The following is a 15,019-nucleotide window of genomic DNA, read 5'->3' on the forward strand; positions in this document are numbered from 1 at the left end:
TGTTCTCCGTGAGGAGAAGGGCAGCGTTTAATGCAATCTGAAATCGATTTCTCCGCCTGCTGCGAGCGGGTTTCCCGGAAGTCCGTTGGTGTCCATGTGACGGTCGGTGCACGCGACAGACAGGAGGCCCCGCTGACGAGGCGGGCAGAGACTTGCGGAGCGGCGTTCATCCTTCACATTATTACTGAATTTACACACGAGTCAGTCTTTTAATGTGTGTTTTTGCAACGGTCTAAATTCTGAAGAATGAGGCGGGACTAAAATATGCTCGTGCGCTGAAGTGGACATGTTTAATTTAGATATTATTCTGCATAAAAAGTCTACACCAGATGCCTGCGTGTTAGTTGAGTCCAGCTGAAGGAGCCCCTCGCCTCGCGCGGAATTTCGTGTGTGTGTGCGCGCGCCTCCCTCGTGCGGTATGTGTGTGCACTTCTGTGACGTGTCACACAGTAATAATCATGTCTAAGTTTGTGTCTTTGAGGTTTTTGATAGGTCGCCGTGCTGCACTTGGTGGCTTAAGGTGCTTCAGTGCCTCAGCTTGGGAGCATCCTGGCAGAACTGTTCCTCTTTCCAGGAGCGCACCTTCGGAGACTCCTCTGTTTGGACAGAACAGGACATTTAGTTTGTCTTGGCCATCCCTTAAGAATCCTCACGTGTACAAGAAGCAAAGGAAGGTGTTTCCAGTACCATCATCTGCCATCACAGATGCGTCTCCCCCCGGTAAGGACGTCCCCGAGGGTCATCCTCCTGAGGATGAATTTGGCTCCCGGTCCCTGAACTTCTCTTCCAGAAGAGTTTTCCGTAAGATGTCTCCAGAACTGCAGGATCTTGCTTGCAGAGGTGACGTTGAAGAGGAGGAAGACCTGAAGCCAAGGCCATTGAGAAGAAACACACCATACTGGTACTTCCTCCAGTGCAAGAAGCTGATAAAGCAGGACAAGGTAAACGGAGAATAATCCATTTCTTTGGGAAAGTTGTGGTTTAGAAAGAAGGATTTATCACCTGTGAAAGCGGACTCTTTCTTTACCAGTGTGCCAGCAGGTGGCATAGTGTTTCGAGCTCTTGCTTTGTAATCTAAATTTCTTTGTTTTGAATCCCACTGTAGTTGCCTCTATCAAGGTACAGCAGATCCCCAACTTAAAAGCTTCCAAGCAGTAATCTTTGGCATTAGAAACGCTTTTGACAAGTTCATAAGTAGAGGATCGATTGTACATATCCTGAATTAACACAATAAGAATACTCACTCACGCACAGTGTATGAAACCGCTTCTCCCGAGCGGAGTCGCGGTGAACCGAAGCCTAACCCGGCAACACAGGGCAAAGGCTGGAGGGGGAGGGAACACACCCAGGATGGGACGCCCACACCCCGTATTCACCAAGGTGACTTACACTACTAGAGACACTACTTACAATGGGTCACTCATCCATACATCAGTGGGACACACTCTCTCTGTCACTCACACACACTGGGGGAACCCGAACAGAATGTCTTTGGACTGTGGGAGGAAACCAGAGCACCCAGAGGAAACCCACGCAGACATGGGGAGAACATGCAAACTCCGCATAGATTAAGCGGGGATCAAACCCATGTCCTCTCACACCACCCATGCACTGTGAGAGAGCAGCGCTATTCGCTGTGCCATCGTGCTGAAGTTTTACCTTTTAAAACTTGCTCTGAGCTGCTAAAAATGTTAATATTAAAGCCATTTGTTTTTCCCTCATTCATTTATGACAGAATTGAAGATGGAGGTGTTTGACATGTTTTGCTTTATCCTTTGCCAATTTTTTTGTAGCTGGCGGAAGCTCTCGACATGTTCGAAATCCAAATGCTGAAGACTGAACAACTCTGTCCAGAGGAATTCAATTACACTGTGCTCATTGGTGGCTGTGGCCGTGTTGGTTATATCAAAAAGGCTTTCAGGCTTTACAGTGATGTGAGTGAACGTCATCTAAAATGTAATTTATTGTAAATTGTAAAACTGTTATTTGCAATTACTGTTTCTATGGGTCAATTGTTGTAATTCTTTTACTGTTTTAAGTCAGTTTTTCAAAAAAGTGGTTGTTATGCATTCTAAGTGATGTATAGCAGAAAATTCTTTAAAAGTGTTTTTTATTATTTGCTGAAAGATGAAGAAGCGAGGCCTTGTCCCCACTGATGCAACCTACACTGCTTTGTTCAACGCCTGCGCCGAGTCTCCCTGGAAGGACTCGGGATTGCAGCAGGCCCTCAGCCTTCAGCAGGAACTGAGAAGAAAGAACATCCAACTCAGCAACATCACATATCATGCCTTACTCAAGACCCATGCACTCTGCTCTGACCTTAGAGCCTGTTTCGATGTGCTGCGGGTATGGATGGCTTAGTTTTTTTTTGTCCTGTATATATTGTCTCTTAATTGCCTGTGTATAAATTAAAATGGATGCAATAAATTTCTGCAGGCGATGTTGCAAAATGGTCACAGCCTCAATCTGGAAACTTTCAACTTCCTCCTGATGGGCTGCATTAAAGATAAAGATCAAGGATTTAGGCTCATCTTGCAGGTAAAAATAGCATTGACATGTTTGAGATGTGTAAAACTGCACGCACAAGTAGAAGTACAGAAGGCGAAAAGCCCCCTTCCTTTAAAGAATGGATGTGGAAATCTCATTGTCACTGAACTTTCATGTCCTCCCCCTGTATGTACATATTTGCAGATGTGTGTGTATATATACTCATTGATTCCCCCCCCCCCCCCCCAAGTTATAAATGTGGGTGCCTGTATGTATGTTTTTCTGTTTATTTGCAGGTTTGGCGTCAAATGTTAAAAAGCGGGATCAAGCCTGACTCTCACAGCTATAACCTGCTGCTTCGGGCAGCTCGAGATTGCGGTGTAGGTGACCCTGCGGTGGCCTCCGCTTTGCTGCTGAAAGGCGAAGAAAAACTATTTCCAAAACTCAAAAAACTGGGTACCACAGGTAGCCGTAAAGGAACACTCACAGTGAACATTGATGTAGATGCTTTGGAAAAGCAGCTCTTTGCTGACAAAGATGCAGGTGGGTTGGAAGGTACAGAGCTGGGTGGGGCACACGAGCTCACCCTGGATACTCCCACTGTGTTCCATGTAAAGCAGAATCACGTCAGCCATGACGTGATTTCACAATTTACACCTTTGAATGACAAAAACACGGTTCCCATGGAGTCCGGCGAACGCAAGTTTTCTCTCACCAGCGAGAGCTTTCCCAACCTTCTAGACCTTAGAGTGAATAACACAAATGTGGTCTCCCTGGGGAATGTGACAACAGCTTCTGACAGACTAGCTCTGATAGGGAACATGGAGGGATTCCTGAGAAAGATGGACAGCGATGGCCTGGCACCCAACATCAAGACTTTAACACTGCTGGCTGATGTAACAGAAGCAGGAAGTCCATCGGAACTGAATTTACTTGCTGTCGCAGAGCAGCACAAATTGAATGTAGACATTTCTTTTTTTAATACCCTTGTCAGAAAAAAGGCAAAAGCAGGAGACTTAAATGGTGCAAAGGTGAGGAATCCCTCTGGTTTTATTTTCATCGGTGAAATGGTCTCACGGCCACAAGCTGCTATGAAACAGCATTCCCTTCATAACTATTATTTTTAATTGTTGCTTTTAGGCCTTTTTGCCATTGATGACTGAGAGGGGTTTGACACCTGATCTTCATACATACTGTAACCTGGCAGTTGGCTGCAGAAGAAAAAAAGATGGACTGAAATTACTGTCTGACATGGAGGTAAGATCAGTTTGCAGCCTTTAATATGCTGTACATATCTTACCATGTTTCAGTTGAGTAAAAGTTTGTTCATGTGGTAGGCAGCAGGTGGGGTGGTGGTTAGAGCTATTGTCTTGCAGCTTTAAGGTTCTGGGTTTAAATCCCAGCTCTCACTGCAGTAAATTTGGTGAAGGCACCTACCTTGAATTGCTCCAGTAAAAATTACCCAGCTGTAACAATGAGTGAACAATTACACGGTGGTTAGCATTGTAAGTCACTTTGGAGAAAAGCATGAACTAAATGAACAAATCTAATGTTCTTTTTCAGGCTGCTGGGATTGTACCTAATACCCATGTGTACAGCGCTCTCATTTGCAGCGCTGCTAAACAGTTGGACTACGTGTATTTGAAAGAGATCCTGAAAAGCATGAAGCAAAAGCAGGTTGCCCCAACGGAAGTAGTCATAAAACAGCTAGAATTTGCAGCTCAGTATCCACCGACATTCGACAGGGTCAGTTGTCTTTTTTGAGAGCAATTAGGAAACGCGATTAAAAGTTTGTCCATTTAAATATCACACTCATTTTTATTTATTTATTTTTTTCTCCACAGTACAAGTCCAAAAACACCTATTTGGAGAAGATTGATGGTTTTCGAGGCTACTACCATCACTGGTTGCAGACTATGCCTGGTCAGGAAACCAGCCATCCTTGGGAGAAATTTAAACCACCAAAAAAAGACGCTACAGTCTCTAATGCCAGTGAAGAAAAAAGTCTTGTGGAAAAGTAATTCAGTATTGATCGTAATCATAATATTATATTGTTTATGATGTTATTTCTGTACGAAACCTAAGGGGAAGACTGTAGGTAATAATCATTTGGACCCTTACTAATTTGTTTTAGAAGGATTGTATGAGAGCAGTGTTCTTGGGGTTGCACTGAATTGTTACTGTTTGGCATGTATAAGGGTAGGGCATTTTATACTTTAAAATGCTTTGAAATTAAATTCCAAAGCCATCAAACTCAAAAGTTCTCTTTTGAAGACTTAAAATGATGGCATCTGGACATCCAAAGATCATCTCATATAGGTAATCGGTGACTGTAGCGTTTTCATGATGTAATTTGTAAAATGAAAAGATAAATTACTTTAAGGAAACATGTTATTTTTCCAAGTACTCTTTAATTTACAGTGGTGTTTTAATGACCCCATTGTAAGTTTGTCATAAGTCAAAAATCCCCTTATAGTGTATTACCGGAACCATGAGGATGTATAAACAATAAACAAGCATGAATGCTAGACTATAATAGGGCATTGCTAGATTTTTTTTTTTCCCCTCTTTGATAATTTTTCATGGTAAAATAATATATACACACACACACATTTTCAGAACCGCTTGTCCCATACGGGGTCGTGGAGCCTACCCGGTAACACAGGGTGTAAGGCTGGAGGGGGAGGGGACGCACCCAGGACGGGACGCCAGTCTGTCGCAAGGCACCCCAAGCGGGACTCAAACCCCAGACCCACCGGAGAGCAGGACCGTGGTCCAACCCACTGTGCCACCACACCCCCATTGGTAAAATAATAATATAGAGTAATCTAAATAGAGTGCAGCATTATATTTTTATGCAGCACTATTATTTTTGCTATTTTTTTTACTTTCTAAATTTGCCTTCCGCTTTTTCTCTTCAGCTTGACCAGAATACTCGTGTTTTCACTTGCTGGCCATTTTAAGTGAAAAATAACTGAAATCACAAACAAAGAGTTTTGTAAACAGTGCAGCCACTGCTAGACAGCCAAACACATGCTGAGGCCTAAACAGTAAGAAATATGGCTGATGTTATACAGCAGAGTGAAGTGTCTATAGACTCAGACACAACATAATAATGTTGATGGGATGGCCGTCATAAGTCCAGGTGGTGGTAAGTCGCACATGTTGTAATTGGAGGACCACCTTTACCATGTTACTGTTTTGCGATATTAAAGTTAACTGAAGTTAAATACATTTAACACTGGTAATGTTAGCTTTTATTTTTGTTGTAAAAATGTACTTTCCATTTTGTGATAGGCCAACTTACCATTTTTGTGTATCTGCTCAGTGTAAGCAATTCTTAAAATAGGATAGCTTGCAATTAACATGTGAATTTACACAGTAAACTTTACCCTTTCCTGTGTAAATCAAGTGTACAAATGACCAGTTTGCTCCTTCCAAAACAGAAAGCTGAACCTGCTTGTGGCCCAAATCCATTATTTGACAGCTCCCTGAAGTTACATAGTGACATATTAAAATATTCAAGTTCTAGGTCATCACAGACAGGATTTTTTTTTTTTTTTTAATATTACTGAATTTCTACTTTCAAAAGACAAAGCATTAAGAATTTTTATTTGACCTGATCTCTGTTTACACAGAGCCCTTTTCACTGACATACTTACTTCCTAAAGAGGCCTGATGGGTGAAAAATAATTGACTTTAGGATATAATGCTGAAATTGGCTGTTAAATTATAATTTATGCTGTGTTTTTCAGTGTATTTCTACAAAAACTTGTGTATGCATGTGCTTTTCACATGTTGGAGGCATCATTTAGATATCCTCTCTGCATTAATTCAGTAGCTCTAAGCTACCAGAGAATACTAATACATTATACATCATTAATAATGACTTAGGGGTACCATTTAATGATTCCATGGGTTATTAAGAACTTAAATTTTACATAAATGAATGCAGTAATTATTTCACAGTGACAAACATTGCTAGCAGTGTTTAAACATTTTTATTAAATACCTCTGGTTTTAATACATCAAAAAACAAACAGTATATCAACTCATATTTGTGCAAAATCAAATACAGAAAGTAACAAACATTTAGTATCAGGTATTTGATTAAGTCATTGTAATGTTACAAGTAAACAGTACATGGAATGGACTGTAACCATCCCCTACATTAACTAATACAAAAAGGCAATATGGACTGTAATACGAGGCACCGGATCGCCAGCAATCAAAAGCAAAAATTTCACCTAAAACTCAATTCAGTTCAGGAAAACACAAAATATATGTATAAAGTGGAAAATCTGAAAATATAGTTTGTTATATCATGTATGTAAAACAGAGGAATCAGTAGTTAATATAGCAAGTTTCTTAATCCTGTTACTTTGTTTACTTGGGGCCATCAAGGTTCGTGTACCTCAGTAAACAGAAGTATAAGAAAATAAAATTGCACTGAAGAAAAATCAAGATTTTTTCGGCAGTTAAATGTTCAGTATTATGGCTTCTCTAAAATTACATTCAAACAACATACAGCATAGCAATACATAGTGTTTAATTGAGCAAATACCTCCTCTAAGCGGCTACAAGTCAATTATTCTTTTTACGTGGGCACCACGGCCCTGCCAGCTTTATTGCAATGAACTTTCCCTAATATTTGAAACTGCTGACATCAACGTCAAACAGAAATCTCTCATATTTGCAATGGGTTCATCTGAACACACTGGGTCATAATGTTACAAACATTCACGTTAAAACTTTTTGAAGATTAAGAACATTCTTTAGTTTAACTGTGTTTTCCTGGACAATTTTCAGCTATTCATTTGTTGCTCAGCTACAGGAACCAGCGTTTGCACAGTCAGCTCTGAGATGACAGTTAAAAAAAAAAAATAAAAGTAGGAATGTGGCACCACATTAATTCAACTCACTTCCACAGTGTTTGCAGCTCATGCCTTGTGTTCCTGAGTGGTGTGGTGAACAATGACTTGATGACAAAAGTTGCATGTTTGAGATAAATCAGTCAACAATCTACGCTAAGAATTTGTGAAGATCATGTATTTTTACTTCCATTATTCATTTTTAAGAATTTTTAGCATAGCTTGCAGTTAGTCTTACAGATTCTTATTATAGCTATATCTGAGACTTGTACAAAACCTACCCAGTGAATAAATCAAGGTACATCTCTATTATATCTGTACTATACACAGCTTTGTCTGAAGTTACTACAGAATCTCACCCATGAATAAACTGAGGGCTGCCTATATTAATCTTTTTAATAATTGAGACAGTAGTTGGATTTAGGAAAACAGTTATGCAAACACTGGCAGTTTCAATTGTGTTTGTAAGCAGAGGACCCAGTGTTTTAAAATGTACGGTTAAATGAGCCACACCGTCCCAGAAAGAGTCAAGATTACATCCAGTCAACTAAAATAAGAAAGACATAATACTACAGCCATAACCCACATCACAACCAGCTGCATACAAGTCAAAATATCGACATTCATGCACACTTCAAAAAGATTTTCACACAAACTTCAAAACACTCAGCAATCAGAAAGACAGAAGGGAACAAGTATAATCCATGTAGCATGCAATATTTTGCAAATATTTGCAACAATTTCACATTAGAACATTAATTTCATTTATAATACTAAGGGCAAGTGGTTTATTTACTTATGTAATCCTGAATGTAATGTAATTAGAAACGCACTGGATAAAAGATGAGGATCACACCTTTATAAGGACAAACTGTAATAATCCTCGTGCTTCAGCGCAAGCATTACAATTTAAAAAAAAAAAAAATGAAAACGAGTGCATTTGTTCACGAGCGGATATGCACGTGTAGCGGACGAAATAGAACGAAAACGTGAGTGAAAGGTGAGAGAGGAAAAATGTTTCATCGATAAGTAATCTGCTTGTGAAAGAAAGCTCCTCCCACAGCTCTCGTCATCCTCTCCGCATCTCTATCGCGTCAGCAATCCGAAGGCAACAGGACGGCGTAAAGAAATCACGGCCAGGCCGCAGCTCCGTGCCTCCATTCGTTCCTGACTCATAACCTCAAAATTAGCAACATTCAATTAAGCTCAATTTTCACAGTCTTTTCCATGTGCTTCATTTCTGCATTCGGGGTCTTTCCCCCCGACGTGACGCATCCCGCAAAACAGTGATCAAAAGGACAGTACGTCGATAAGCCGCTAAACTAAGCTGTGGTTTTTAAAAAAATGGTTTAGTCAATCGAACGACAACCTCGGACAAACAGGTAAAATCGTACCAGCATCCCCGTGCTTTTAGTAACGTAATTTCAATAACACGACGACAGTATGGCGCAAGAAGCACCACCACATGCACGCCTTAAAATAATTCTAACTAGAATAAAAATGCACACTGACAACCACGCATCCTGTGATACACGATAAATTTGCTTAGTAATAAAACCTCTCTCAAGGGCGGTTCAGGGGTTTCTGCTCCAAACACAGATTTCCAGTGATATGGCTCTCCAGTTACATGTAGTGATCAAACGGTAACAACACACAAAACCAAAACAAAGAAACCACAGTTAATCAACAGCACCTGCATTACGCAACTCGTCAAACCAAACCCGAAACGCGTCTAAACGAAAGAATCAAAATAATTCACATTTTTCCTCGTCTCCTTTTCTCGCCAAGACGGACGGACCTTTGATTTGAGATACCGGCATTGCGATCACGTGCTTGACGAATTCAGGCTTAAATTTTGTACACGAAGCTGGTGACATAACTAAAGCCAAAGACCGGTGGACGAACCCCCTTTCCAGAGCCGTGCAGGTAGTAGCACTTGATGAGCTCGGACAGAAAGTGTAAAACGTGGCAGTCATCCTGATCGTAGCCCAAGTGGTGCAGGAACTTCATCCTGCGGGTTGCCACGACGTCGTCGTCTTCGCCGCCGTTAATGGGCAGGTGGAGATGATGGCAAAATGTGAAGAGGAAGGCCTTGGCACAGAGCTGCGTCAGCATGCTCTGCACGTGCAAGAAGTAGGTGGCGCCGCGCTTGATCTGCGTCCTGTGGTCCACCAGCCGTTCCATTAAGGTACCTTTGTAGGGTGGGCAGCGTAGCGTCTTGTTATCGGCATCCAGGATGCTGACGTAGCGGCTGTAACGCTTCAGGGAGTGGAGCACGCTGGACCCCGTGGGAGAGGCCATCCTGGGAAATGAAACAAGGGCCCGTTACTCGAAAAGATGACGGAAGGTTACGGAACAATCCTGCACCTGGGAGCACTCGCCGTGCACATGGTGACCGCTAGTATTGGCTTTATTAAAAATTAACCTTTACTTTACATTGTACATCACTTTCGAGACGAAAGGGCCTGCTCGATGTCAGGCAGCGTAGTGGCCGGAGCCACTGCCGCTGCCTTTACATCTGAAGGTCACAGGTTCAAATCTCACCCACTACTGTAAAACCCTCGAGCAAGGTACTTAATCTTAATTGCTCACCAAAAATTACCCCGGTAAATAAATGTAGGTACATTAACACTAAGTCACTTTGGAGAAAAAAGTGTCAGCTAAATGAATGAATGTTTTTCCACTAGATTTGTATTACATGATTTTTTTTTAAAAAATCAAGAAGTAACGTGAAATTTAGTCGAGGCGTAGGATAATTGAGTCACGTTGAGTTCCCTCATTATTATTGTACACTTTCGAAGGTTAATGCACGGAAACCGATTAAGGGCGGTGATTATTAATGCATAACACGGCTCAGCCGGGACATTGTGCATTAGCGGCGCAACACCCACATCACACTTCCTTTCACAAAGTGCCGCTGACGTCACGGTCAACAAGATCCCAGAGGCTCCCGGATCAAGCGAAATTAAAGGTCACGTCTAACGGCAGCAAACGTCTGCAGAGGCCAAGCGGCTCCGCGAGGTGAGCCGTACGCTGGCTCTGGGTTCGTATTTAAAAAGAAAAGATTAGGAGACACAAATGCCTCATTGTTAAATCAACGCATTTAAAAAAATAAAATTATCGGCGACACAAACTAGACTTGCAAAATTGGGACAGCCCCGAAAATTTCACACTAGGTTTCTGCACACATTCTATTCACATTACTATTCTCTCTCTCTCACACACACCATCTGTTAAACACTTGCCGTTTGTACTTTCACAAGGTTTGTTCTCCAGCATTTGCAAACTCGATATAATCTCTTGCCGCATGTTCGCTATGTTTCGGAACATGAGAGGGGCATTATGCCCGCTAATCTAAGATTGAGTTTATTTAGACCTTGTGCTAGAAGACTTCAGCATATTTGTCCTTGAACTATAAAAGAAGTCTCACAATTAAATGTTTATGAATTCAATTCAATACACCTTCAAAGCTTCAACTTCCAATTTTACCTCAATGCAGCAAACACCTAGAAAAAACTAGACTGACAGAAGAAATGTACCTTTAATTTCTTTTTTTTTTTTTTTGTTATGGACATTAATTTCTGACAAAATTAATGATAGGACCAGTAAAGAAATAACAAAAGCGCTGAATAATCACTATTCTCTTTCATAGCAATCAGAACCATATATCACGCAGAAAATTATTACCGCAGCTTTTACCCCCATGCTTATTTACATGCTTGGTTACGCAACACAACTTACTTGTGAATGCCAATAAGCTTCCAGTTCTGCAGGTCTGACAGATGGAAAGGAGACGAGAGCCAGGGTTTCACGGATTCGCCATACTTCCCAAGATTGGGTAAATAAATTGTTAAAGCACTGACCAGCTTCCTCACGGTCCCTTCGTCGGTTCCCAAAACCACGAGGGTCCGTCCACTAAGAAGGCAAAATATGGCTTGCTGGGCAAAGGGATATTGTCTGATGAATCTTATAGCACTTTGACCGGCCTTCTTCTTCTGCTTCACAGTAACGGGGCTGCCGTAGAGAAAAGGTGAGCATGTCCTATCGGAGCTTGTAGAGGCACTCATGAAGCTGGTGCTGTCAGAGAGGTCGTCCAGATTCATCCTGGATGTCTCATCTAGAAGATAAGTTGGGTTCGGCTCATGAGAAAGCCCAGCCAGAGGATCTTCGCAAATGTTTGCATCGTCGAGAACAAAATCCACCTGCAAAGGAAGATCCCTCTGACAGCAAGGCCGGGGCTCCTGTTTGACCACTCCATTGGCACAGCACTCCTGTGCTAGCTCTGGGGAAGGCTCTTCATACGCAAGACCTTCCTGCCCCATGCAACAGGTTGCATCCACCTGGACCGACGTCCCCGTTTTATAAACACATTCATCCTGCACATCCGTACCTGGATTCACAGGAAACATCTGTCCACTTGTGCGGTCCTCAACCGCGTCCGTGGAATCTTCCTCATGAATGGCAGAAGGATATGATGCTCTCAGATCCTCAGGTATAATGGAGTCTGTAGTGCTGAGGACTTCAATGCTGTCTTCGCTGTTGGCCCTCTTGGTGACAGTTCTCCTCCTGACTCTGAGCAGCTGAGGTGATGGAACATTTGCCATATTTTCAGAATTCACCTGCGATCCCTGAGCTTTAAAAGACTTCTCAGTACCAAGGACTTCAATGCTCTCGCCACTGCTCAAGCTCCCTTTCATTGCAGCATCAGTTCCTTCATCTAAGTTATCCTGTGCGATTTCACAGGGGATGGAATCGGTCATCTCCACTTCCTGAGGGCCGCCTTCACCGGTTTCTGGCTCCATTTTTATAGGAACCGTCTCTACACAGGAGGTATAAGAATCCAGACTCAGAGGTTCACCTGACGGGACGGAAGCAGGAGGAGGTAGATTGTCGAGCAAACACTCGTTCCCACTACAAAATTGTTTTACATTCTCATCTTCCTCCCAAGTGCTAAAATCTTCAAAGAGGAAGTTTGTGACTTTCTGTTTCTTCAGCAGGGCTTGTTCTATCTGGTTTGTGTAGATATTGCAGAGATCCCCTCTGAACGTCTTTTCAATCTGCTTCAGCTGATCCATTGTTTGGTGGAAGAAGTACAAGTCGCACAGCTCTTCCAGCGTTTTCAAGCGTTTATCGAAGCATTTAGCCGACTTTGCTTTTATTAGCTGAGGGGTGTACGAGGGCCTGCGCTGATTTGTAGGGTCGTCCAGCTCACCTCGAGCCACAGATTCACTTTCGGGGTCCCTATGCAAGTCAGCAGATTCGACCAAGCTGTCCGAGTCATACGGCAAAAACTCGGGGTCTTTCATTTTTCTGTTTGGGTAGGACGTGATTTGCTTCAGGAGATCTTTATGCTCATAGATAGACTTTTCAACATTGGCTAGTTCATTAGCTTTTTCTATTGCTTGCGTCGAATAGCAGCCGTTGTTCAGTTTCTGGAGTTCCGTCTCCCTGTGCAGGACAGCTCTGGTGTATTCCAGGTCCTTCAGTTTCTTTTCAATCTCGTTGGCGAACGCCTTGCGGTTTCCAGTTTTCAGACACTCGGAGGCTTTCGAGAACTCCGACGACAGCTGGAGGAACTGCCGCATGATCTTCCGCTCGTCAGCTGACACGTAGGCCATGCAGAAGGGTCGCACAAAACCGCGGGCCTCCAAGTCGTAGAGCGTGAGGTGGTGCACGTACGCGAACGCTCCTTCTTTCGAGTCCCCGAGCACGACTTTGGAGTCTTCCACAAAGTTGAGTTTCGGGTAGCTGCACCCGGGCGGGTGTCCCACGAAGGAGGCTTGGTAGTCCACAGACATTATGCGCAGGGAGAAATAGTTGAGGTCGAAAGTGCCGCACGCCTTCGGTCCATCCGGGACGGTGAGCAAGGGCTGCGGACCAACCTGTTCCGAGAACTCCGAGATGAGGATGAAATCCCTGGCGAACTTTGCATAGGACGTCTTTGACCAGGGGTTTGCGTTTCCACAGTACGGAAAGAGAGGCACGGAGAACTCCTCGGGCAGCTGCGAAGGTTCTACGTAGGAGTCCACGACATCGTTCTCTTTGGTAAAAGCCAGCAAGTCGGGGGAGCCGATCATGTTTCCAGTCTTTGAGCTGATGATGACGTGTGTGTGTGTGTGTGTGTGTGTGTGTGTGTGTTACTCTACGCCTACGGTGCGTTTGCAGTCACCAAGTTCCACGCTGTCCATACTAACTGAGGAGATGTCAGGGACACGCACAGAGAGCGCGCGTCTACTGCTGAAGCCACAAGGTGAACATTCAAGTTGTTAATAAAACGCCATTTTCTGCTCGGGATCGATCGACGGTGCCTCGTCGCGGCGGTGTGCGGCTGTCGAACGCGCCGACAGGGGCAGCACAGCCACAGGGCAGCAGGCAGTCGGCGCACAGACGCCGTCACTCACAGCTCAGCGCGAGCAGCTCTCACGCGGCGGACGACCGCTCCATGCCCGCGATCCAGCCTTTCCGCTTCACGCCCGTCCTTCCGCTCGCCGGAGACGCGCACGGGGGCAGGCGACGGTGCGGAAGCGCCCGGAGAGTCGCTGACACACGTGAAGGCGGCAGCGCGCAGAACCGGCCATGTCGAGTCGAGTCGTGTGACGCGCAGGAGACGAGGAAGAGCCCACTCTTCTTTGTGCCGCGAGCGAAACCGCGTTTCGTTCACAATTACAGACAAAGCTGGCACCGCAGGCGTCGTAAATACGCTTCTAATTTTTTTTTTCTTTTTTATTCACGGACTTGTCATTTACACATAGTTGGTTAATATTTATTCAACGTAATGCGGTTAGTTATATCGAAATACTTCCTGACATTAAAACTGATTTGAGATCAGTTTAGCTCTCATCGTGTCCTCGCCTATGTCACCGCAACCAGGGGAGACACTGATCCGGGATCGGCGGGCACAGTAATTGCAAATATGTGGACTTCGGTGTTTTTAAATACGTAGTTGCGTGAACGGCACACGAAACCAGTTCAAGTAAAACCTGAGTGTAAAAACGTAGTACAATGACCCTTCACCTTGTTCTTCCTCGTCTTTCTGTGCACCAGCGGAGACTGAATCGTACAGGGATCAACGTCAATTTGGAGCGAGAAATGATTAAAATATAAAGATAAATTACTTATTGCAATGCTAGGAGTGTTTGTAGACTTGCGCGACTAAAATCATGGTCTTAAAGTTGTCATTATCCTCTGAGACCATGACGTTTATTTCGTTGTGCACTACGTGACACATTTAGCATATCTCCCGAAGGTACTTGCAACAATCACAATGCCTTGTATTTTGGCACCTTATAAAAGACATCATATGCTTTTAAATTATACCACGTGCGTGTGAATGGGGCTCGAACAACTTTCTATGAATCATGGTGTTTTGCTGGATCTCACGAGGATATAGTGAGAGGAACCGCTAGCATTAGCATTATTAGCATTAGCATAGCAAGCTAGCAGATTATTTGACGGCGAGCGAAGATCTACGCGGTCAAATCCACCTTCCAGCTGCCTAGTAGGAGAAGGGAAAAAAAAACGGACCTTAACTTAAGACTTTACGTGACTGTCCTGCTTTGGGATAATTCATGTCAGAATTACAGAAAATAAACAGCCCGCCAGTGAGTCACAGGAGGGGAAATTTCGTAATTAACCGGATTTACTTCAAACAAACCAGTGTC

At 43.5% G+C, this 15,019-nt stretch overlaps 2 protein-coding genes across 3 annotated transcripts; one reads left to right on the top strand and one right to left on the bottom strand.

The window, feature by feature from the left end:
• The first annotated feature begins 117 nt into the window (after positions 1-117).
• ptcd1 (pentatricopeptide repeat domain 1) lies at positions 118-5,089 on the top strand. 2 transcript variants are annotated; one of them, XM_029246544.1, is made up of 9 exons: positions 118-416; positions 575-941; positions 1,794-1,934; positions 2,128-2,346; positions 2,437-2,538; positions 2,784-3,518; positions 3,628-3,744; positions 4,051-4,233; positions 4,332-5,089. In XM_029246544.1, exons 2-9 carry the CDS (start codon positions 807-809, stop codon positions 4,506-4,508), a joined length of 1,809 nt encoding a protein of 602 aa, XP_029102377.1. In that variant the 5' UTR covers positions 118-416; positions 575-806; the 3' UTR covers positions 4,509-5,089. The 2 variants fall into 2 exon arrangements, with proteins under 2 accessions (XP_029102377.1, XP_029102376.1); XM_029246543.1 differs by lacking the exon at positions 118-416 and having other exon boundaries at positions 429-941.
• Positions 5,090-6,477: 1,388 nt separating this feature from the next.
• Positions 6,478-14,384, bottom strand: LOC108926127 (guanine nucleotide exchange protein smcr8a-like). The gene is made up of 2 exons (XM_018738644.2): positions 11,100-14,384; positions 6,478-9,660 (listed from the first exon to the last, which is right to left on the bottom strand). Exons 1-2 carry the CDS (start codon positions 13,433-13,435, stop codon positions 9,207-9,209), a joined length of 2,790 nt encoding a protein of 929 aa, XP_018594160.1. The 5' UTR covers positions 13,436-14,384; the 3' UTR covers positions 6,478-9,206.
• Positions 14,385-15,019: the final 635 nt, after the last annotated feature.

The sequence above is a fragment of the Scleropages formosus genome, chromosome 20 (assembly GCF_900964775.1).
Source record: "Scleropages formosus chromosome 20, fSclFor1.1, whole genome shotgun sequence".
NCBI classification, from domain to species: Eukaryota; Metazoa; Chordata; class Actinopteri; order Osteoglossiformes; family Osteoglossidae; genus Scleropages; species Scleropages formosus.